This window comes from Macaca fascicularis, chromosome 3 (assembly GCF_037993035.2).
Source record: "Macaca fascicularis isolate 582-1 chromosome 3, T2T-MFA8v1.1".
NCBI lineage: Eukaryota > Metazoa > Chordata > Mammalia > Primates > Cercopithecidae > Macaca > Macaca fascicularis.
In genome coordinates, this window is record NC_088377.1 from 101,699,095 (window position 1) to 101,725,173 (window position 26,079).

At 42.0% G+C, this 26,079-nt stretch overlaps 1 protein-coding gene across 3 annotated transcripts in view; it reads right to left on the reverse strand.

The window, feature by feature from the left end:
* Positions 1 to 26,079, reverse strand: part of CREB5 (cAMP responsive element binding protein 5) — a 415,731-nt gene that overhangs the window by 251,216 nt on the left and 138,436 nt on the right. For all 3 annotated transcript variants that reach the window (XM_005549906.4, XM_065542173.2, XM_074035306.1), the window contains exon 5: positions 2,998 to 3,170. In XM_005549906.4, the coding sequence (XP_005549963.1) occupies positions 2,998 to 3,170 (173 nt within the window). The remainder of the gene's footprint in view (positions 1 to 2,997; positions 3,171 to 26,079) is intronic.

Consider the following 26,079-nt stretch of genomic DNA (forward strand, 5'->3'; position numbering starts at 1 on the left):
GCCAGGCGGCCCCCTCTCCCACACAGTCTCAGCCGTGACACACCCGCTGGCCGCAGCACAAGAGCACTGTGCGTGGGCACAGGTGGGACCCAGCCTTTCTGGCTGGATGCAGCTTAAGCACTGAGCCTGAATGAAGACTTTCATTGCTGTTTGCTGTTTTTCTTGGCCAGTAGCCATGGCAAACATTTGCAGGTGGCTTGGCCAGATTTTGACACTTAAATATTTGAGGTTGTGATAAAAATCAGAATATTACTACAATATGGTTCTGTGCAGCCTCAAAAAAATAAAATAAAGTAAGAAAAAAAAAGCTATCTGCAATTTCAAATGCTCATTTAAAGACACAGTCCCCAGAGGGAACTCATGTTTTCAAATAAGTACTCATTTCCTCTTTCCTGAGAGAAATAAAAGAGTCAACCATCCCCAAATGTTACCACCTAGAGTTTCATACTGAATCCACTGGTGAGATGGATTGGGTTATTTCTTGCTGAGTCTCCAGGATCATCTGGGCAAGGTTTTGGATGGAGAAAAATGGAAATGACAAGATGTGTGGGTTTGAATCAACATGGCAAACACACCAGGGAGGAATCTGAATGAAAGAAATAGCCTCCCTCAGGCTTGGCAATGAGACAGAGTCCTAAAAGTGACAATTATCTCCTAGAACACACCAGGAGCGACACACAACACCCCAGGCTGGAGAATAAATGGGAAGATGGAGTGTGTCCAAAAGGCGTCCATACCAGAGAAACACCCGCCTCCATCCAGGCATGGTGACACGGCCTACAAATGTCACCCAAATGTACAGTCCTGGGCCAGCTGCGTCAATTATTGACAGAGTCAGCACTCATCTTAAACTTTAGTGCTAGCCCTCAAAAGACTGTTTCATAAAGACCAGCTTTGTGCTAACAATGGCTGAATACTAAAGGCCTCCAAAAGGGTAGTTGGTGGGGGGTGGCAGGGAGAGGGAGGCAGGAGAACTCCAGGGGGGAAGGAATGCTGTAAAACCGCTAGTAAACTCTAGCACATTTTATGTTTTTTCCCCTTGAAAGAAAAATAAAATAATTATAATTAGCTGGCCTAACTGTGAATTGTCTGCTGAAAGCCAAGCCACTTGAGAGAAGTCCCTGGAGATTTAGATGCTGTCTTTAATGAATCCACCCCACTCTCTTAGCATACTATGGGTTCTTGATTTAGAGAGCGGCAACATTTGCTCTCATGGTCATTTGAGAAGAAAAGAAATCTTCAGCAGAGATACTTACCAACCTAGCATTGACTCCTTTCAACAAAGCCAAGCATTCAAAGGGCCAGGTTAATATTCTGTTTCTTGAATAGAAAACCAAATGCACCCACAGCAAACTCACAAAATGGTCATTACCCATTACCCATTACTCTCATTTCTTAAGGTGGGTCTTAATGTGTCACAGCCCATCGTGGTAAGTTGAAAATGTGAGACAAGGTGCCCCTTCTGGAAGATCCTAGGGAGGAATAAGCCAGTGTTCCCTGCGGGTCTGGAATTCTTATAGCACCGAAAAACAAGAAGGAAAAGACCTACTGACAAATTGTGGAGCAGTTTCTAAGTTTTTAATGATCACCTCCAATATTTGACTGAAAATTCAAACTGAATGTTGATGCACATACCAAACACAGCAAGTGCCCCTTCTCATTTTAAACAGAGAATTCTGGGAGCGTAGAGCAGCCAGTTCTCAGCAGCCAGCAACAGAACTTTATCACAGCTCTTTGGCTTAAACTTATTACCTTTTCTTCCTAAGAATCCATGTGCTCTTAAATCTTTGATTTCATCTTTACTCTTGTGAAGTTGGAAAGAACAGACACCATCCTCATTCTGGGGATAAGGAAGCTGGGCCAGAGATACTGCGTTTCTGAGAAGCTCCCTGGAAAATGTCCCCGCTATGGATCCTCAGACCACACTTCGCATAGCAAGGGGCTAGAGCTAATACAGGATACCCAGAAGGGAGAGCTCTTTCCATCACATGACATGGAGTGTCTGGGGTTCAATGACAGGATCTTTCCACCAATTTTTCCTCAATGCCTCAGTATTGTCTATTTGCATAGATGAGAGAGAGGGGCCTGCTTTCTTTGTTTTGTCTACTCCGGGAATCAGCATGGACCAACGTAGAGGAAGGAGAGGGCTAATAAGGAGGCAGTAACAAGAAGAAGAAGCAGGGAAGAATGAGCAAAGGGCAGGACGACTAAGGAAATACAGTAGTCCCCCTTATCCGTGGTTTTGCTTTCTGCAGTTTCAGTTAATCATGGTCCAAAAATATTAAAAGGAAAATTCCAGAAATAAGCAATTCACAAGTTTTAAACTGCTCACCATTCTGAGTAGCATGATGAAACTTCATGCCATCCCAAGCCATGCCCCCCAGGATGTGAATCATCTCCCTGTCCACCATGTCCAGGCTGTGGACACGCCCCACCCAGTAGTCACTTAATAGCTATCTCAGTTATCAGACGGAAAACACATATTATACATAGGGTTTGGTACTATCTGCACTTTCAGGTATCCACTGGGCAGCCTGGAATTTATCTCTCACGGACAAGGAGGGATTGCTGCACACGGAAGATGAGGTGATGAGTGTGGCAGCTCCCAGGAAGGGAAGGGCACACTCTGTTGGAGACAAGGCTGAGCTGGTAGAACTTCCCTCCACCATGTTTGTTCTGTGCACTATAGTCTGGTCTCCTTAACAACCGTGGGTTTTCCCACAGTCATCTTAAAGTTCACAAATCTTGTCTGAAGAAATGATGACACAGAATGACTTCCTCACCACCCCACCCCTACCACCCAAAGTCCAGGATCAAAACAGCTTCTACCAAGCGGAGACTCCTCCCTTCTCCCATCAAAAGCATCACTCTGTGCTCTAGGCAATATCATGCCGGCCAGAAAAACCAACCAATCTGAGCATCAGAAACCAGGAGAAAGTCCAGAACATTTCCTGAGCTCCAGCCAGGACCCAGGGACAGCCGAGAAGGGCTCCTTACCCAATCTGGCGGTTGGTGGAAGGTGCCTGGGTGATGACGGAGCTGGACTGGGGTGACGGCATGGCTTGCTGAATCACAACGCTGGTGTCGTGGTTGGGCAGCCGAGCACTGCTAAGCTGGTGAGTTCCGGGCCCTGTCATGGCCCCACCAACTGCATTATGCATTGAGATATTCTGCCAAGAGAAGACACAGTGGAAAGGTCAGGAGGAGTCAATGTTTTTATTCTACTCTCAAGCTCTCAAAGGCCAAAACTGGGAATCTAGTCATGTCAACTATATAGAGAGTTATGGCTTCCGGCAAGCCGTAGGCCCATTCATCTTGTTATAATATACAGCTACGAGGAGATGAAAAATAACTACTCACCCTTAGAGTAAAGCACGTGAGAAAATGCCTTAAAGTTTCCTTATCACTGTCCTGCCATCCTGATGTGAGGTTTGCATCAGAGACTTTTAGTGCGTGCCTTCTCTGACTGGGAGGATGAATATCAGATTTGAAAATGATTTTTGTGATAAGTGCATAATACTGTGATTTAGTGAATAGTCATTCTGCATCCTGCTTTGCATGACAAGCACACTGGTTTTTTCCTTTCATTTTTAGTCCTATAAGAGTGCCCAACCATATATATATATATATATTTTTAAATTTATTTTAAAGAAAACGACTACCTTTCCAAATCATAATCTGAGGACTCAGGACACAAGCTCAGTAACCTGTGGAATGAGGTTGGATGACTGGAATACATGACAAGACATCTGAGATCCAATGATTAGAGCAAGAGTTACCACTTTCTGCTGTATTTTCATAAAATCCATCTCTCACAATGCATGGAGTAATGGAAACACAGAACAATAATCAAGCATCTAGTTACTTGTTCCCTGTCTTTTCCTCTGGAACATAGGATGTTTGTATTCACAGCTGTATCCCATGGTGCCTGGACCACAGTAGGCATTCAGTAGATATGTGTGTGTGTGTGTGTGTGTGTGTGTGTGTGTGTGTGTGTGTGTGTATATATATATATATATTTTTTTTTTTTTTGAGGTGGAGTTTCACTCTTATTGCCCAGGCTGGAGTGCAATGGCACGATCTCGGCTCACCGCAACCTCCGCCTCCCAGGTTCAAGCAATTCTCCTGCCTCAGCCTCCCTAGTAGCTGGGATTATAGGCATGTGCCACCAGGCCCAGCTAATTTTTGTATTTTTAGTAGAGACGGGGTTTCTCCATGTTGGTCAGGCTGGTCTCGAACTCCCGACCTCAGGTGATCCACCCGCCTCGGCCTCCCAAAGTGCTGGGATTACAGGCGTGAGCCACTGCGCCAGGCCAGATGTATATTAACAGCATGGATAAACCAGTGAAAGAACATGAGATGCCTGAGTCACTGACAGGACCTAATATCATGTATTTATTCCTGATGCCTTCAAATGAAGGCTTATTTGTTTAAAATTCAAAAGTAAGTAAAATATGTGAGAGAGCTCTTCATGGAAAAGAAAGTTACTCAGACAACCAGAGAAAATTCACATTGAGCCGAGAAGGCTGATCAACACATTGGGACCAAAAGGTCAGAAAGAAATTTAGAAACCAGTAAAGAAAGAGAAAGCGGCATAGTGCTTATGCCTGTAATGCCAGCACTTTGGGAGGCTGAGGCAGGAGGATCACTTGAGCCCAGGAGTTTGAGGCTGCAGTAAGCCAGGATTACACCTCTACACTCCACATTACAGCTTGAGGGACAGAGTGAGACTCTGTCTCGAAAAAAGAAAAAAAAAGAAAAAAAAGAAAGAAAGAAAAGAAAGAGAAAGAGAAAGTTCTTGGCCAAAAAAGTAATAGGTAAGGGCAATAAGTAAATCTCTACACGTGGCAAGGTACAGCTCTTCAGTCTAGAAGGGTGGGGAAATTTAAGAGGTCTATTAGACAATAGGTTGAGGATGGGAGGGGGAAAATGGAGTGTCACTAGCAATTTACTAAAGAAAAAAAATACATATATCTGTCTGCGCTTCGTTGTTAGCAAAGAAAAAATAAATGTTACCCAAGAGAACTAGAAGTGGTCCTTTGAAGTTCTTCTGCAAAGAAAAGGATTTCCTGCACTACGTGTTAAATGATGGTGATAACATATATGGTATTTGGGGTGGCTGTGTCCATCACATTGCACCTTTCCCAGGTTTCTGATTTCTAAATCCTGACCACACAATTTGTCAGGAATCCAGATGGAAACTGGGCACCTGGCTTAGACTGTGAGCCTACTGTGTTGTCGTGGGACCCCAAAGGCAGGAACAGGCTTATATATACACTCACAGTCCAAAGGCTTCTCTTATACACTGGAAAATTTTTCTGACGTGGGAAAATACTGTGATTGGGTAAAGTAAGATGAAAAGAAATGGCGATCTGCATTGGTGGCAGTGCAGGAACACACTGTAGTTCTTTTTATAGGATCTAGAGATTTAGAGAATTGGACTAAAAATGATAATGAAAATAAAGAAAATTGTGTTATTTCTTTTGAACGTGAACCTTGACAAACTTATTTCCCTGTGTCTTAATGAGGTCAGAAACTATAGGTATTATTTTGTCTATTGTTTAAGTTCAAAGACACTTAAAATTTTTCATCTAGCTCACAGTCACCTGCTCTATCAATAATAGATCCAAGGCACAGAACCATTTTTGGCTCTCCTTTCAGAATTATTGATGCTGTACAATTTAATTTTTAAGATCACAATCTTTAAATTCACAAAGAAAATTATAAAACATATGGACTCTCCTTGAATTATCCTGGATGCCTCTTTTCCATCACCCTCTTAGGCAGTTTCCAAGTCCTACAAATTTAACTAAGTGTCCCTCATCTCTTCCAATCTTTCCATCCATCCTTCCACCAACCTATAACCAACTGCCATCATCTTCTATCCTTGTCTAGACAATGGTCTCCTTCATGCGCTCTGGCTTCTCTTCCTCCTTTTTCCCCTACTACAGCCACTGTGATCTTTTCAAAATGCAAAAGTCATAACATCACACACGGCGTATGTGAGGTTCACCTCCCACTCCCTCCCCAGAACATACACCCTAAGCCATCGGTTTGGAAGTCACTGGCAGCACTCCTTGTATGCCTCCGAAGCCCGTGTAGGACTCTTTCTACCTCCCAGCTCAGCTCACACCACCTCTACTCTTGCTCCCTGTGATTCATTCCACATTCTAATTTCCTATCCTCACACTAACCATACTGCGCTCCAGCATCGGGACTTGTATGCTGCTTTCTAACGCCAATGCCCTTGCCCTGCCTGTAGCTTCAGACCTCAGAATCAATCATCATGTAGGCAAGCCTTTCCTGCCCACACCCACCCAAGTGATGGGCACCATCTCCTTTTCCTTTACAGTACAATGGCTTACAATTGTTCTTGATTGTTTGATTAATAGCTGTTTCTCCCCTAGACTGTGAGCCCATGAGCCCAATGAGAGAAGAAACTAAATCTGATTTTACTCCCCATTATGTCTCCATTGCCTAGCTTTGTGCCTGACATATCAGAGTGTTCAATAACTATTGAGTGAATGGGTGAACTATAACATTCCTAGAATATTCCATATTATGAAACATTACCTGTTTGTTCCCTGGTCCATTTTCGAGAGTGCTAATGTCCTGTCTGTTCACCTTGCAATATGCAAGTATGCAATAATGCAGTTTTAGATATTAAGGTATTGTTAAATTATGGTTCAGTTGTGGGCTGAGGAAATAGAGAGGATCAGGATTAAGAAGAAAGCCACAAGCCTTGTATATATAAAAAAAAGTAAAACCTTTTTAAAAATATTAAAGGGACCATTGAAGGAAGATGCTGAGAGTTGAGCTTCCAATATTTGAGCACTTTGGCTCAAATGATGGACACAACCACCATTCCTTACATCCACCATGGAAAAAGACAAAGAAAACTGGCTTATGCTGCAGCACAAAGAATAGGTTTAATTTCTTCAGAGTAAAGCATGTTAAATAAGAGAAAGAAGTAATCCCCTCTCCCCAAAAAAGCTTAAGAATCTTTCTGAGAATCACCAAAAGGAATACTAATCACTATCTAGGAATATGTCCAACATTCTCCTTCATCAACACTTTAAAGGCATCTCTTCATCTCTGTGATCTCTACAGAAATGGAAAAGGCTCCTGAAAGACATATTCTAGCTCTTCTGTAATCTCTTCTTTACCTAGCGCATAAAATCTGCAAATTCTCCAGTCTTCTCCCAGATCCAGAGAGTAATTTCAAAACATTTTGGAAAAATAAACAACCCAGCAAAAGCATTATCATTTCACACTAAGAGAAGGCAATTTTTTTTTCTTTAAGCATTACATAGTAACTCAAACACAAAATTACTTCCTGAGTTCACATTGTCCCAATTATGGGTTCAAAACCTGTCTTCATCGATAAAAAAAAAAATTGCATTTTACCTCCAGATAAATTAAATCTCCAATTTCAAAAACACAAAGAGTAACTCTATCTTGCTGAGTTATTTCTGATAGTACAGGTGGGTAGATGTGAAGCTGGTGAAACAATATCACCAAACTAGTGGATGGATGTCAGTATGCAGGGAAGGACCAGAGGTGTTCCTCGAAGCTGCCCTTGGCCTTTTCTTGTTCAACATTTTTTATCAACAGTTTGGATGAAGAGGTAAAAATCATGCTTGTCAAATCTGCAGTTGACACAAAGTTGGGAGGCATAGCTAATGTTCTGGATAGGATAATCAGGTTTTACTTGAGCCAACTGTGTGATCTGGCCTCCAAAAATGCTAACATAAATCTAGGTTGCTTTGCGAGAAGTGAAACATCCAGATCTAGAGAAGTAATTATTCCACTGTAGAGTACATTGGATTGACCACATTTGGCCACCACATTTTAAGGGGAAAATTGACAAATTAGTGTGAATGAAGGCATCCAAAATGTATCACAGGAAGAGCAGTAGAAGAATCAGAGAATATTTAGTCTGAAGAGGAGACTTAAAGGGTCATGCTAACTGCTTTAAAATATTTGCAAGATTAGACATAGTCTGTGTTGCTCCAGATGGCATAATTTCATTTCTTTTCTTGGTTTTTTTTTGTTTGTTTGTTTTTTGTTTGTTTGTTTTTTTCAATGGAGTCTCCCTCTGTCACCCAGGCTGGAATGCAATGACGCGGTCTCAGCTCACTGCAATCTCTGTCTCCTGGGTTCAAGCGATTCTCCTGCCTCGGCCTCCTGACTAGCTGGGACTACAGGCACATGCCACCACACTTGGCTAATTTTTGTATTTTTAGTAGAGATGGGGTTTCACTATGTTGGCCAAGCTGGTCTTGAACTCCTGACCTTTTGATCCACCCACCTCCCAAAGTGCTAGGATTACAGGTGTGAGCCACAGCACCCAGCCAGAGTGCATAACTTCAAAAATGTAATAATGATGATAAAAGTCAATAATAATTACACTTTGAGTACCTATGTTGAAGCAGGCACAATGGTAGATGCTTTATAAACTGCATCTTTAGTCTTCACAATGACCCTTAAGAGTTAGGCATTACTATCCTTATTTTAAGATGAGAAAAAGAGTAAACTCCTCACCAACACCAATACCATGCCACTCACCTCTGGCCACCCTCACTCCTAACAGGATGATACTTTCAAGGTACAGATACGACCTTCTGTCAGAACAAATTTACCAATATGTAGAGATATCCAAAGACACAACAAGCTGCCTGTAACATACTGAACTTCTTGGCACTAGAGTTAAGCCAGGATGAGTGGCCATTTGTCAGCTATGTCACCAAAAGGATTCCTGCCTCAGAAGGGAGATGGCACCAGATGACCTCCAAGGTCTCTTTTATTGCTAAGATTCTCTCATTTATGATACATGGTTCATGCTTTGGCTCAACTGTTTCCAAATGATTAGTAATGTGTAATAGTGTTGAAAATATACAGGCTTGGGAGTTAAGAGGTCTATTCTAGTCCAGTTTGTCTACCGTTCCTTGTAGTCATGTAACCTGGATGAATCATTCAACCTCGCTGGGCTCAGTAGCCTCATCATTAAAGGAGGGGGCTGGACCACATGGTCTTCATGATCTTTTCCAGCTCTGATACTCCACAAGTCTCTTCCTATGTTATATTTTATGAGACACTAAATATCCAAACAGACTTTTAGACTCTGATTCATGGACCTACAAACGTTGATTTTTCTCCATAACCATAAGCTTTTGTAGAAGTGAGCCTTCCAAAAATTATAGCTTTCTGCCAAACCCCAAGGGATCATGATTCAAGAAACAGATCTAAGAAAAAGTACAATCTCTCAACCACCAAAGATGAGAGCTCCACTTTAAACAAACGATCTTCACCGAAATTTCTCCCTCTTTGATTCACATTTCTCAGCATGTCCTTTGACTTCTTCCTTTCCTCAAGTATTTTGGGATGCTTTGGTCTCCATTCATTATTGTTCTGAGACATAAAGGGTGTGAATGAAATGAGAAGCAGGGGAATAATGAGTCTTGATTGCATACTCCTGAGCTTGAGGTAGAGTGGTAATTGTCTTTCTGCATGCATGGGCTTGGTATACAAAATGCAAAAAAAACAATCTGATGCACATAAGTATACATCCATGTTCTTAAAAATAACTATAATTTTAGGGTGTGGTAATGAAGGATGAAGGGAATGGACCACAATTGAAAGTGAAGGTTGGAGCATATAGGCAACATGATGTTGATTCCTGTAAGGTCTCAAAATGTTATCTGCAAATCTATATTCCATCCAACTGCCACTGTGGGGAGACTTTATGGGATTTTCCATAAAGAGCCAGGGTCATCTTAACTCACAGTTACGAGTTGTGCAATCTTAGAGTTGTCTGCATCTTAATGATGCCTGGGCAGTTATGAAGACTTTCAGAAGTTCCCAGATGTAAACATCCCTGAACTGCATCCAAAAGATATGCAAGACATTCACAGAATAACGAAGGTTCTAACCCTCTGGAAGCTACTAGGCTTTCTGGAGGTATAGAAAGGATGTTAGAGAGTCCTGATTCCCGCGTTTTGTGCTCTCAGGAGCTATCTATCAGGACAGGTATTTTTTGGATCTTACTAAGAGGACAGTCCGCCCCATGACCAAGGGGATAGTGAGGTGTCAGAGGAGACATGGAGTAGAGGAGGGCTCCAGGGACCATGCAGGCCACCTCTCCCTCCTAGCATTCTGTGCAGCACAGTCACACAGGGCAAGGTGGACAACACAAGGTAAGAAAGCATCTCAGGTCATCTCTTCAGAAGGGAGAGGAGAGCACAGGGGACTATGAAAACTCTAGCCTTGATATACACATTTACATTCTGCTTTTTAACTAAGAAAATTAGCCAGGCATGGTGGCACACACCTGTGGTCGCAGCGACTTGAAAGGCTGAGGCAGGAGGATCGCTTGAGCCCAGGAGGTTGAGGCTGCAGTGAGCCATGATTACACCACTGCACTCCAGCCTGGGGGACAGAGTGAGACCCTGTCTGGAAGTTAATTCTTTCATTCATTTTGCTTTTTCAGTTTGCTATTTAACTCTGACAAATTCCAAGAGGTACCATAGCATAAAAGAAAAACATAAGCACTAGAATGGACCAGACCTAGGATCAAGTTTGCATCAGCTCCGTCATGTCTGGGGCACATCATTGAAGTCCTCTGAGCCATACCTTTCTCATCTTTAAAATGGAGACAATCATCTAAAGGACAGGATTAGCATCAGAATCATGTGAGATGACGGATGTCCCAGCACAGTGTCTGAAAACAAAAATGTACTTCTTTCCTTTCAGTAAAGTCCAGAACATGAGGCACAGAGACAAAACGCACAGTCTGGTGGCTACTCCCCATGACTGATATTAGTATTAGTAATACTAATAATGGCTAACACTGATACAGCATTACTGTATGTCAGAAAACTCATTTAACCCTTCTCATCAGTCTAGAAGGTAGGTATATGGTTACTACACAGTTGAGGACATTGATGCAAAGAGGTTAAGTGACTTGCTCAAAATCACACAGCCAATAAGTGGAAAAGCTCAGCTCTAGGCAGTTTGGCTTCAGACCTCTTAACCAGGCACATCACCACTAAGTCCTGCTGCTTCTAAAGTCTTGTTGTACAAATATTTTTTGTAGAAATTGACTTGGCAAAAACTAAGGTATGCCTGCTATTCTTACAATGGGCACTATAAACGAGTGATTAATTAATATTGGTATGTGGTCTGAGAAATACACAACAGTATATCTGGCATACCACTAATCTGGATCAATGTCATCACCACCACCTTCACAGCTGGAAAAGCTTGGATATACACCGTGAATTCATTTCAAAATATCTGATGAGTGTCCCTTATCTAAAAGTCATGCTGCATGCATAGGCAGCTCCCCTTTAACTTGAGGGAAGACATCACAGTAGGTAGAGAGGCAGCTTGCACACTGATACAATCATCAGTGGCTTTAGCCCCCTCACCCATTGCCAGAAGCAGACAGCCCCCATAAGGGAGGTTCTAGACTTGAGGCTGTCAGCTCCTGAGCAGCAAGATCTGTCCAACTTGCTGAGACTCCCCTCCAATCCCCAGAGCTCTGTCATTCTTTCTAATACTGGGTTTGAGGCAATGGAGCCCTGAACCATCCCTGTGAGCATTTTACAGCTATTCATTTAATCCTGTAGTCAAATACTCAAGACAACAAATACCTTCTCAGGTGCCACCCTTGACTGTGAGAAACAGTTTCCAAGTGTCTCTCAAAGAAAGATTCTGCCCCTTCCTGGTCAGTTTCTTAACGCCTTGGACTGTCCATGTTTCTGTTCTCATCTCCCACATTACTGTCTTGGTTGTCTTTGCTAAATACAATCATATGGGTTAAAAGGAGAGAAATAGCTGTACTTTATTCAGGTTACTGGAATCAAGACTGAGCAAATTTCTTTGATTGATGTATCCACCAAAATCCTGGACGTCAGAAACTAGTCTCATGCCATTAAAAATCACGTCACTGGCCTGGCTGGTGGCTCACGACTGTAATCCCAGCACTTTGGGAGGCCGAGGCAGGTGGATCACCTGAAGTTAAGAGTTCAAGACCAGCCTGGCCAACATGGCGAAATCCATCTGTACTAAAAAATACAAAAATTAGCTGGGCATGGTGGTGGATGCCTGTAATTCCAGCTACTCGAGATGCTAAGGCAGGGAGAATTGCTTGAACCTGGGAGGCAGAGGTTGCAATGAGCCGAGATCACGCCACTGCACTCCAGCCTGGGCAACACAGTGAGACTCCATCTCGAAAAATAAAAATGACATAACTGTTTACTGTTCCTGGAGCAGAAAACATGCTGTGTTCACCTGAAAATAACCAGTGCCTGCCTCCATGCTGTGTGCTTGGTAGATAGCAATGGATTCAATTATTCTGCAAATAAATGAATGATATGTGATCTTCAGCAAGCTTATAGCACCTCTGTACTTCAGTTTTCTCAGTTGTTAAATAGAGACAACCCTATCTGATAAGGTTTTTGTAAATATTAAATCAGGTCATACAAGCATAGCATTTAATGCAATGTTGGACAATTAACTGTCCAATAAATGTTAGCAGCCATTATTCTAATTATCACTATTCTCATCATCATTACTATCATTGCTAATACCAGATAGTATCAGCTAAGTATTCCTTGGTCCTCCACCTTATCCCACACACACTTCTTTCAAAGCCCTTAGAACACACTGGTATATGTATTATGTTTAAAGTCAGTCTTCCTTCTAGCTATGAACACTTTGATGATGGGGACAGGTTCTGATTTCCTATCATTGTCCTCAGGGCCTAATACAATGCCCATTACATAGATGTTTGCTGAGTGAGTATACAGAACAGTACAATGAGTGCTGTGGAACAAGAGAAAATAAAAAGTCAGCCCTCTCCTTACAACAGTGAGCCTCCAACTTAGAAGGAATATGAAAAGTAGGGAAGAGAAGGGATGAAAAACACATGAATCTGAAAAATACCTTCACACACACACACACACACACACACACACACACACACACACAGTGGAAGCAGAGAAAGATGTGTCACCGAGAGCCAATTATTCCATGTTCTGAAGGGCAAGGGGCTGGTCAGCAGGTCTGTGTTTTCATCTAAACTCCAACACTAAACACATGATCTTGCTGAACTTCTCCAGTCTGTCGATTTTGTCTTCATGATTCCCACATCCGCCTTGCCTTTTCTTGACCCTCCCACTAGCTTTACACGTCTGTCACCTCCTGTCCTGATCATACAATTGCTTCCTACTGATATAGGAGCCTGGTTCCTGGCTTCCAATCCTTTTAGTCCCTCCCCGAACACTCGAGACCCTGTTCTCCAATTAATTGATGTAATTCAGCACTTTCCTAATGCTACTCTCCAGCTCTGAAACCTGCTATAGCTCCCCATTACCACCAGTAAAAACCCACACTTAGCCTTGCCTTCAAGACCCCATATTTCCGGCCTCATCTCCTACCACTATCCCCTGTGCAAACCCTAAACTCCAGCCACACTGGTCTATTCATTATGCAACAGGTGACTTCAAATTTTCACCTTCATACCTTTGCCTGTACATGCCTCAGACCTAGAATTTCCTCTCCTTCTCTCTGCCTAGCTAAATCCTGTCCTCTAAGCAATAAATGTGTTGATTGATCAATGACATTTTCTCAAGTACAAAATGAGGATCATGTACCCTTGCTTCCTTTGACCTATAAAGTAAAGATATAGCAATGGTTTGAAAAGAGCTTTAGTAACATACATATTATTGTACAACCCTGCGCTTCTCTGCTCTGACATCCTTGTTCTTAGAATGATTTCCTTTCTCTCCCCTTTTCCAGTTCATCTTAAACGTCACCTCCCTAGCTAAAGGTATTCCACCTGTTTTCTACTTCAGCAGCCCAATCCTTTCACCTATAGCATGTTTCACAGTGTGCAATTGTCATTACTATTATTTCCAGTTCACTGTACAATAAATTCCAGGAAGAAAGGAACACAGCCTCTCTTGTTTTCTCTTCTATCGCTAGCACCTAGCTCAGTGCCTGGCACAGAACTATATAAATTACCATTGGTTGGATAGATAAATGAACTGTGATTTTTGAGGTGTTGAAATGTGACTAAAGAGCAACTGATAGACAATTTCCTCTTGTCTAAGTCAGGAACACGGTCATCTTAAGCCTGTGATCCTAATATGAAAAGATAACATTGGCTGGGTGCAGTGGCTCATGCCTATAACTCCAGCTCTTTGGGAGGCTGAGGTGGGCGGATTGCCTGAGCTCAGGAGTTTGTGACCAGCCTGGGCAACACGGTGAAACCCTGTCTCTACTAAAATACAAAAAATTAGCTGGGTGTGGTGGTACATGCCTGTAATCCCAGCTACTCAGGAGGCTGAGGCAGGAGAATCGCTTGAACCTGCGAGGTGGAGGTTGCAGTGAGCTGAGATCATGCCACTGCACTCCAGCCTGGGTGACAGAGTGAGACTCTGTCTCAGAAAAAAAAAAAATTGCTGATTTGTGTTATCCTAAGTCATATCAACACGCAGAGGCCAGAGGCCAGCAGGCAGCTTAACAGTCTCCCCAATTTACCACGTGTCTGGTCAACCAGAGCCACTGATGGAAGTGAGGGCCCTTCCAAGTGACTGGAAAACTGACAGGAAAAACCAAAGCAACGTGACTAGAAACAAGTGAGGAAAGGAGTCCCGAGGCAGGTGTGGGGCAGATAAACAGAAGGCAACAATGACCTTGCCAAGCTCTCACACCTGTGTAGTGTGGGAGATGAAAGGGTATTTAAAAATCACAAAAGGGGTGCAGCGCGTGCAGAGAAATGCTGAGTATTTGCACACTGCGAATCTAGTCTGGCCGTGCAAGAGGCAAATGGCCCATTCTAGAATTACTAAACAAATGTCTCTCCCTTCCTTACCAGAAATTTGCAAAGTTACTAAAAATAAGGACACGTATAATTACCACGAGGATGCTGAAGGGTCTATTTCTGCAGCATTTCAAAGAGACTCCAATGCATACCTACTTAATGACCAGAAATATAAATGTAGCACTCTCTGGAAAGCTGCTAATGATATATTACAGATCTAAGAAGAGACTCACCTTTGCCTTTCCCTTGCCCAAGCCCCCCTTTCTCAGCTCCTGTTCTCTCCTGGCCAAAACAGCTGGAGGGTAGGGCTGGCTAAGTTGAAATTGCTTGAAAACTCCCTTGCCTGGAGCTTTGGTTGGGCACCTGCATTCTGGAATAGTTGGCAAATTATACTCTTAACATAAAATAGAAATGCTATCTTCAGTGGAAAGGAAAATGTGCTACAAGTTAGACTTCCTCCTCCAAAACAATAAAGAAAAGAGGTGCTTGCTGCTTCATTTCACTTCTGGTGGAACCTGTCAGGTAGCTCTTCATGAATGGCCTTGCATTGTAAATTGTCTAGTACTTGCAAATGTAAGTTACTGCTGTGCTGTTCTAATGATCAGTGTTAATTCAGCAGCCTATTTCTATCCTGGGAAGTGCTTGTTTCACTGGGGAATAAGTACCTTTGAACCACCGTTGCTTCCAACCAAACTTAATCGTCATTAACAGTATTTCTTTTTTCTTAAAGCAAAAATCAAACTAAGTAATGCAACAGAGAAACTCAATGAGAGGCTTAGTCTGTCTTATTTTATGACATCTGAAATTAAAGAGATAACATTTTTCCTTCATCACAGCGAACAAAACAGCATTTGTTATATAGCACAGGGGATAATACACTGGCCACAACTGGGCATGATAGTGCCCAAAGCAACTTCTGGAAATCCTGTCTGAATATTAAAAACAAACTTCATCAATTTCTCCCAGCACAACTTGCGTTCTCTGGATCCTTAGGGGTCCCTAGTGCAATAGGAGTCACTGAGGTAGTTTTCATTTTTACAGCTCCTGCAAGGTACCCCAGAAACCTGCATGCTATAACCTGTTACCACTGTGATTTCATTTCCTGCTATTCTACCCCATCACTCTGTTATTGCAGACTCATAAGGACCTCCTTGATATTCTGTGAATACACAGGAACCTTGGCACCAGCCGTTCCCCTAAACTGGAAGGCTTCTTCCCACATATCCCCAGTTCCTTCCCTCATCTCTTCCAAGTCTTTCCTTAAATGTTACCTTCCAATGAGGCTCACATATGAGGCCTGGCCACTTGATCAGAAATTGTAGCTCTGTCTCCTTGAAATCAATTTCACCCTTACTTAATCTATCCTTTCCCATTCATGACATCCTCCCTCACTTATTCTGATCCAAAAGCACCAGACCATTTCTGATCCTTATTCTTCAAATAAGAATTAAAAAAACAAAAACAAAAAACAGAAAACCTAATGGTTCTATTTTTTTCTTAACCATCAAGGATCTCTTTTATGATTTCTTTCTCTGGGATCTCATATCTTTAAAATACTTCTTTAAAAGTCATGAATTCATTTTTCTATACAATCCCCTGCCTTCTGAGTCTATCATATTCCTTAATTTTTAAAATTTCATTTCACTTCATTGTACCGTGAGACTCCACTGTTTTTCAGTATTGTTAAAATTGCAGTCAAACAGAAAGAAGGTGATGCTTTAGTCTGAGAAGACTGCATACAAATGCACAATTTCAATTAGAGAGTTTGACTACTTTAACATCTGGGATCCCAGTAGGAAACAGCTAGTACCTTCAAACTGGGTAATGTGAGGAGCATTTAATAAAGAGACTTTTTGCAAAGGTGGAAACAGATTGTAGGAAAGCCACAGATGGTGTAACACCCTGGGGCCAGTTTCAGCAGGGAGCTACAAGAGTAAGAGAAGGAAGAGGTTACCAGGACTCAGGAGAGAGGAAGCCAGGGAGAAGTCAGCAAGACCTGGGAAGAAGAGAGAACCATGTGGGGAGACGGCGCTTGGCCAGACCTGTGGCTCCTGGTCAAAGAAAGCAGCCAACTGAAGGAGCTAGGAGAATAGATGCCCAGTCTCTCCCTGCTTTCTTCCTGGAACCTACAGTGATGACTCCATGGCCATATGCCCAAACCGAACAGGAAAACACCAGTTAAAGGTACTCATTAGATGGTGTGTATGGGCCAGCCATTCAGGGCAAGAGCAGAATCAAAAAGGGACAGAATGGGCTTGGATGGATGATCAGAAAATACCCAGTACAATTATGTGTTCATCAAACGTGGGTTATTTTTATTTTATCACCAATATATCCATAATACACATGTTCATTAGAGAAAATTTATACAAGAAAAGGTAAGTCAGAAGTGTAAAAAAAATCATCCATCAACCTAACACGCAGAAAAATAAACTGGCTCTGCATTGACCCATGCACCGAAAAAATCATAATTGGGCTGAGAAGAACAATAGATGGCAGAGCTAAGACGCACCCATCCCATGGTGTGCCCAAGTAACCTGGCTCCACCCCACAAAGATGAGCTCGGGCAAGCGTGGCTTCTCTGAACCCAGTTACACGCCCTGAAATCCAGGTCTCACTTTAAGGCCATAGCTTCCTATCTGTCTACATTCCTCCCGGTGAAACAATTGGGCTTAGAATAAGAACAGCTTTATATGTGGGAGTCACAGAAGGTAGAATTTGGCACCTGGTGTTTATGTACCGTAAAGCCATTACCGTGCCGAGCTCAACTCCACTTTCCGCCAAAATTACTGAGCAGGAGGAAAGTGAGCACATCTAGAAGCTGCATTTCTCTACCTAAGACAGCCAGGATATATGGGTTGACTCACTAAGCAGAAGCGCTAATGTCAGTGACATCCGTATTTTTATTGAGGCACTCTCCCTGGCAACCTCTCATTCCTGTGAAAAGACACCAAGTCTGCAGGTCCCTGGTCTTTGGCAACTGGAACATGCTGTAACATTCCATTTTAAGTTCATTTTCATTCTATTGTGCTCTACTGATAACTTCAATGTGGAACAAATTTACTGATTATTTGATAGACTAAGAAATAATATCTCTAAACCTAAACTCTAGATGAGATCTCAGGGGAATCAGGGATTCACATAAGAACCACACCCATATTGCTGGAGCTTTCAGTAAGTGAGTTCCTGGACAAAAGGCTTTGTAACATTCCCGTTGTGATGATGCTCATGTTCTTATGTTAATGATATCTATATGTTTGACTGTTTTTTTTTTATTTTGCTCTAAGATCTGTTTTTTTTTAAATATTTGAGTGTTGTCCAGTTACTTTTAAAGAAATCCAATTACAGCCCTATATGTAAAGAAATACGTTTTTCAGATGTCTTTTCACACCTATATAGTTTGCTAGTCACTTTATGAAATAATTTTCAAAACCTATAAATGGATTTAGAAATTTAAATCTGCCCTAAAAAGTCAAATAGAATCTCAGTACAAAACGCCTTTTTAAAGGTTTATAATCATTGATATAAGGTATGGTCAGGGCAAAAGATAAACCGCAAAGTATTTGAATTTCTTATATTATCTTCATGTTGGTGAAGTGGCTTTGCCTATGAGTCAATTATGCATTTGTACCTAGTACTGATTTATCTGGGTAGCTAACTACTAATCTCACATCTGCTGGCACAGGAAGAGAGAACAGTTGCCAGCCCTCATAAATGCCTTGTCTTGTATGTTGCTCCATTTATTCTAACATCCTTGCACACCACCATGTTTGATAAAGGTTTAGGTAAGCCTATATGCGGGAAGCTTTTTATTTACACACACACACACGTGCACACACACACACACACAATGCAGCTTACAGATCTATGACAACTGGAAGACCTCTAGTGTGCTGAGTCCTACCACCAGCTGAATAAAACTCCAGTGAAGGCAGAGGAGAGGGGAGGAACACTGAGCCAGAATGGGGTGCTTATGGTCTTTTATCTTAATTTTTGTGACATGATCCAATTATATCTATTCAATAGTGCCCTCTAATTACTAGTGGAGATGAATAATGAAAGATTCTCCTTGTATTCAAGCTCTCCCCAAGTCTGCTTCCCTCCTTGGCTTGCTCATGTGAACAGTCTGGATTCACATATAGAGCATACCTAGAGCTTGTGGCATGCTCAGCCAAATAAAGGGTCACTTAAAAAACTAGAAATGCCCTCCGGGCCTCTGATAAGAGGCTGTGGCCCAGAGCCGACCTTGTGACTAGCAGGGTGGAATGGAAAGGGACCCTGTCCTGCCTCCAGACACAGCGTCTGTAACCAAATGGGTGCTGCCCAGTAGAGTTACATTTTCAATATGCAAGATTTGATTGTTAGGTTTCAGTGGTAACTTAGGAAAATGAAAAGAAAAAAGCAGATCCATGGAAGTTACAATAATTCTTAACAGAGAGGAAGCCAAGGCAGTGAAAAGGAGGGGAGAAGGCTCCACCCCAACAGGAACAGAAACAGGAATTCAGACGGATAAACCCAAAACAGGGGGTCTGGCTTGGATGCAGGCTCGGAGACAGGCAGGAAGAAATTCCAAGTCTGAGGTGAAGATGTTTTAAATGAAACTTGTCAGTACTTGCACATAGAACTTCAGAGTTGAAATATACCACGGAGAGCCTTGAATCCAACTCCCTGACTCGACAGAGAAGAAGGTAGAGGTCAAAGAGATGGTGTGACCGGGCCAGTGGCCCACATCTAAACGGGGGCAGGAGTAGGACTAGAATCTAGATCTCTTGACTACTAATTCAGTTTTTTTTTTTTTTTTTTTGGCTACGATGGGTGATTTTAGAGAGTGTCATTTCTGCAAAGGGGAAGGAACGACTTTATTTCATGTTCATATTTGGATCTCCATACACTGGACCAGTAAGGTAATTATTTCACTTTGGGGAAGAGAAAAGCCCAGGGGGTCCACTCAAAGGAGGCAGGAGTGAGGGTCAAGTTCAGCAGATATCCATCTGTTGGACATCACTGTTGGGGACTGAAGTGAAGGGAAAGGAATTCTGTTTGACAGACACACTGACCTTAGGGTCCTGTCAACCTCCCATCAGCCAAGGAATCTCTGACCACAGAAGCCTGAGGACATTTTATACTGGAAAGACATTCAAGCTCACCCAAAGCACAGCCCAGCTATAAGGCCGAGTCCCAGTCGGTCACTTAAAGTATTTTCCCAAAAACAAATAAGAAAATATAAACAAAATCCAGCAAAGAATCTCTTTCATTCTGACAGTTTTTCCTCATACTAAAAGTGCCCAGCATGATTAGGACCATTCCCTCTGTGCACACTGGGTTAATACTCTGATAAAAAGCTTAAACTGCAGCGTGGCTGCAGGGACAGGAAAACAGGACTGCCTCTATGGTTTCATATACAGATTGTGTCACACTTAATGCTGAAATCATAAACTATATATTTTTACCCCCTCCAAGCTGCCTATTGTGTGCATATAAACAGGAACCTGGCAGCATGTCAGGGGTGCAAATTGATTTCCTTTCCCAAATAAAATTTTAAAAAGCAAATAAACAAGGTTATGTTGGCTAATGAAACATTACATGCCAGGCTGGGGAGAATTCTTTTAAAATGTATTTTCTTGAGCAAAGGCAACACAAGGCATCCATGAAAGGCTCTTTCATAAACAACATGTTTACATAAAAATGCATTACTTGAAAGACAGGAAAAGGCACGGTGCATCTCCCATGATATATTTGGATCGTGTTTTATAAAAAATAAATGGGGGGGGGGTAGAAAGTAGGGAGTCCCTGCAGTGCTGGGGAATTTAGAAATTAACTGAAGCTGCTTAGAAGTAGGATGAAATTGCTCTTGTTTAGAAAATGTTATGATCTTAGTGTTTTTATAATTTACCATCAAGACCTAAGAAGCCCATGTTGAAGGTGTATTATTGGCATGAAGATTTCAAGTTGGGAGAGAAAACTGAATTGCACCCACCACCCTCAGAGACATATGAATGGCTAGCCTGGTTGACTATCATCAGTGGAAACATCTCCTGGAGAGTGGCCTATTTCCTAACAGAGATGTCGAGACCAGCTGGAAGCAGTTTTAGTAATCTAATGCGGAAGAAGCATCTCTAGGTTCATGCCTACCTCGTACTTCACTGCAGATAATTCATTTCAACCTTGTCCTGGAACAAAAGCCATCCCTAGTGGACTGTGACCCCTGGATCAAATCATCCTGTACCATCTCCTTCTTTCTCTGTCTTCCCATCTTTAAATTCCTTTCTGCCAGTGAAGCCAGGTAGCATGAACCCTGATGGCACTCCAATGAGTAAAGTCACAAGACAACATGACATGTGGCTGAAAGATGGGGCTAAAGAGGGTCAAGGGGAAGGCTCAAGACTGCCCAGGAGACAGATGAATTGCTGTCTGCTGATGGCCATTTATGAGCGTGGGGCATTTTACCTGTTGTTCTGAGCCCCCGTGATGTACCCTTCTGTCAGTTACTGTCCCTCCTCAGCGGATGGGCATGGTGTACCGGAGACCAGACACATGAGAGGCAAGTCTCCATGGTCTCGGGATGGCCTCAATAACAACAAAAGGAGATGAATCTGCACAGGAACTTCCATTCAGGCTTAAAGCATAACTCAGAAAGCTAGTTAGAAATAAATCGGTGGCTCACTCATGCCTGTAATTCTAGCATCTTGGGAGGCCGAGGCAGGTGGATCGCTTGAGCTCAGGAGTCTGACACCTGCCTGGGCAACATGGCAAAACCCCGTCTCCACAAAATATACAAAAATTAGCTGGGCGTGGTGGCAGGCGCCTGTAATCCCAACTTGGGAGGCTGAGGCAGGAGAATCACTTGAACTGGGAGGCAGAAGTTGCAGTGAGCCGAGATTGCACGATTGCACTCCAGCCCGGGAGACAGAGTGAGATGAAAGGAAGAGAAAAGAGAAGAGAGAGAAAGAGAGAGAGAGAGAAAGAGACGAGAGAGAAAGAGAAAGAGAGAGAGAGAGAAAGTGAGAGAGAAAGAAAAAAAGGAAGGAAGGAAGGAAGGAAGGAAGGAAGGAAGGAAGGAAGGAAGGAAGGAAGGAAGGAAGGAAGGAAGGAAGGAAGACCAGAAATCATAAAGGTGACCCTGAGACCCTGCAGACCCAAAGGTCCTATGCAGGTTTTAGGAGTGTGTGGCATGGCAGGTGTGAGAGCTGGGAGGCCTGAGACAGTGAGTTCTCCTCCCTTGTCCCCTCCCGACTCACCAAGCAACCTTGGTCAGGTCTCGGGACCATTCAGAGCTTTCTTTTTTCCACCACTTTTAAATATAAGGTAAACACTGTCAGGCTGATGGCTGCAGTGATTAATGGGGTAACATTTGTAAAATGCTAAGAGCTTTCCAGAGCTCAAATGCAAATGCTTTAGACCAAATACTCTGGATAATAGTTAAAACACAAAAAGGGTTAGTCACCAGTTGGCTGAGAATATGAACCCGGGAAGGAATTACAGAGGGGAGGTGTGTTTTGTGAAAGGATTTGGCCAGGGGTGGGTGGACATCAGAGGAAAGGAAAAAGAAGGGGAAGGAAGCTTGGGGACTTGCAAAATCTGAAACACGAACTATTCTGTTTCCAAAAGAAGTCATAAACTTTTAAAACTCTGTACCCTTTGAACAATACCAAAGATAATTTAATTACAGAAAGATTTTTTTCAATACACATAATCCTGTAGGGTTTAATCCAATGTATGTATGAGAGTAGATTATACTGATTTTTTTTTCCTATCCCAAGAAAATGATACTTGAATCTGTGGGAGGGGCCATATACCAGTCGGCTTGGCACTGGTAACCATCAACTCCACTTGCCCCATTTTCTGTGCAAATGGAAGAATCAAATTAATCACTGGTAAATTTGATAACAGATGTGTTTCTCAGCAAATCCACATCAAGCATTCAGAAAGTAATTACCCCCTAAAGCTTGTTGTGTTCTTATGTACATTTGGCATCAACTGAAGCCTTCAGCCAGCTTTGTTTTTATCTGACTTGAAGCTGAAGCCTCAGGGTGATACTCCAAGTGCTGCTTTAGATTATAAAGTCTTAACGGCCCCTGGCTTTAGGGCACTGTGTTTATTGATGCTATGTAAGCAATTTACAGTCCCTTAATAGCGCATTCACCACAATGTTACAGTGTTTAACTTGTTAAATTATATTTAGAGCTTCAGGGAAAATTACCTCATTGGCTTCACTAGCATGGGTTATTGGTATCACACACGAGTTAGGCAACATCCACCTGACTGGGGACAGCCCAAGAACGTTTTATAGGCTGGAGGCGGAGAAGGTGAGGAAGTAAGGGATGGATGAGAGAGATAGAAGAGGCAGAGATGCGGGGAAAGAAGTCAGGGAAGAGAGAAAAGGCTGAGGAGAGCTCGACCATAGAGTCACTTTTAAACTGTAAAGCAAAGGAATTGGCAATGGTGGTCATTTTTATTCCAACTTCTCTTTCAGCCTCTTCTACAACTAGGCATTGCTCCATTCCCAATTCCCAATCTCCGTGTCCCTTAGAAGGATATCCTGCATCTAGGGGTCTGGGAGACAGCCCTGACCTCCAGCCACTATAATCACTCAACAAATAGGCTTGATGTTTAGTGTTTAGCTCTTCAGGGCTAAAATATTCCAAGGGAAACTATGAAAACGTTAATAAGAGAACAAGAAGACAGAAGGAGAAGAGGGAGGAAGAGGAGGAAAAGAACAGCAGGAGGCAGAGGAGGAGGAGAAGAAAGAGGAGAAGAAGAAGAGGAGGAAGAGAGGAAGAAGAGGAGTAAGAAAAGGAGGCAGAGGAGAAAGAGGAAGAAGGAGAAGCAGCAAAATCTTTTTCAGACTAAAGAGAGCCATAAAGTATGGATAAAATATATTTGAGCCTGAAGCTTAGTGATGTCATGAGGCTTCTTCAGAAAAGCAGCCAAAGGCCAAGGTATTAAAATCCACTGAAGAGGCTAGAAAACAGGAATGAGAAACCAACCAAGTGGCTGATGTGCTCTGGGGTCTTAGTTCATGTGACATCTGCTTGCTCACAAAGGGCTAAGGGTTTGAAGCAAGCGATCGGCAGTGACAAGCTTTGCAGCATGTAACCTCTAAGAGAAAATAGCATTCTTTTTCCCACTTATGTAAGCTCTGTACTAGGTTTCTCATACTCAGGATACTCGATAATAATTAATAACCAAAATAAAACGGATGTTAAAAAACAGGCATCCAATGAAATAAACAACATTGCTCACCAGGCCATCTTGGCCAGCATGATTACTGACGAGGAATTAGAGAAGGAAACAGCAGACTGCATGCATTTCCAAAGGTAGAAAATTAGAAGGGGGGGAAAATGCTATCCTGAACATAAGCACATAGCTTCCTAAGGAAGTGAAGAACAGCTAGGTGTGTAGGTACTAAATACCAGATGTGATCCCTAGGAGAAATTTCAGGCTTAAGTATAAATCAGAAATTCCCATTCTTTGTAAATTTGACAGATTTGAATGTTGGACCTAATCATTCATGTTTAATGTGTAGGGTTGCAGTTTCCAAACTGTGTGCCCCAGGATGCTGTACTGAACTCACAGGGATGACACAGAATATGTTGCATTTTGAAGAATACACAGCAATATTTGACATCTGTTGGACACTGAGAAAACTCAAGATTATCAGCATTTCAACATTAAATCATACTTATATGCTTTTAGATTATTTCACATCTTCACAAAGCTGAATTTTTGGTGATTGCTGTTAAAAGCCAATAGCATGCAAAAATAAATGTGGAATGGAGATGAGGGTGGTGGTGTCCAATTCGATTCTAAGATTTGAGAAGTTGTGCAGAGCTCAACAGGTACCTACACGTATTCCATTAGGAAGTAATTACACTTATTTAAGAATGAAATAAGACTATTCCTCCTTTATCTTTTAATATCTGTGTATTATTTATTTCAAATATCTACATAGATGCTTCCATGCTTATTAAATAGTTTTGACCTAACTATTTAATAAGCAGAATAGTAAGGTATTTCTTTTGGCCTAGGCATACCAGAAGAAAAGTTATTGAAATACTGAGGATGGCTGGAACTGAAAAAGTTTGAGAACCTCTGATCTAAGGAAAACTGATAAAGAAAATTAATAACAGTAATATTTAACAAATAAGTAATTAGAAAAAAAAACATAATTCAGGCTAATTGGCCCTTAGGACAGCTGGTTGTGTGATTAAAAGAAGAATCTGCTATGTTTTCCAAAGGTCAGTAGAGATTCCAAAGGCTTGAAAATTTACTGAGCTAGCAGCATGGGAATTTCTATGCTCTGAATTTTGGAAAGTTCCCAACACATATAAGACCTGGAGCCAGATATTTCTGCATGTTTAACTTTCTCCACATTCATTTGGCCCCATCAATGCCCTAATGCCTAATTATCTTACTATAATTATTCTTTGCTTTTAGGGTGGTACCATAAATGTCATCTGTCACTGACATGGTCATTTTTGGGGCAAGCCTGAGACAGTTTAACACATTTAGAAGACATTTCACTGACAGCTAAGAAAACTACAGAGCTCAGGTCTATTGGAGTTTACTGAAGTTGGGATCCAATATCCCAAAGTCTATTGGGGCATTATGCGTTCAATTGTAAAATGTATGGACTAGGAAGCTAAAAAGTGCTAGAGGAGATGGAGCTGCACATATTAAAAGGAAATTTCAAGTTTCAGAACGTCCCACCAATGGCCCAATGTTTCAGTTGTGAAAAAGACCAAGAAAACAGCATCAAATTCATGGGCCAATTTCAAAGAGTTTAAACTCAAGCTGATGAAAAGCCTGCCTGTTCACAAAATTTACCCCATTAAAATTCCAATCAAGAACTAACTGAAGAATGTGTTGAAGTCTTTTGGTTTATAACTGAAGAGTAAGAGAATGGGATGCAAAATACCCAAGTTCTATTCTTAACTCCAAATATTTACTTTGATGTTATCATCAAAAAGCTACTTCTCCTGTGCATTCATTTTTGGACACTAGTTTATTAAGCAAGATCTGTGTAGCACCTCACTAGGCATTCCAGGAACCCCATAAAAAGTATAAGATACGGTCTTCGTCTTCAAGGAGTTGGAAAGGCAAACCTATACACTTCCAAAGCTACACACCAAAAGATGACAATGTGAGAGATAGCCTGCCTTCATATAATTATAAGACAAATAAGTGGTTCAGGCAAGAGTTCAGATGTGTGATGGTTAATTTTATGTGCCAACTTAGCTAGGCTATGG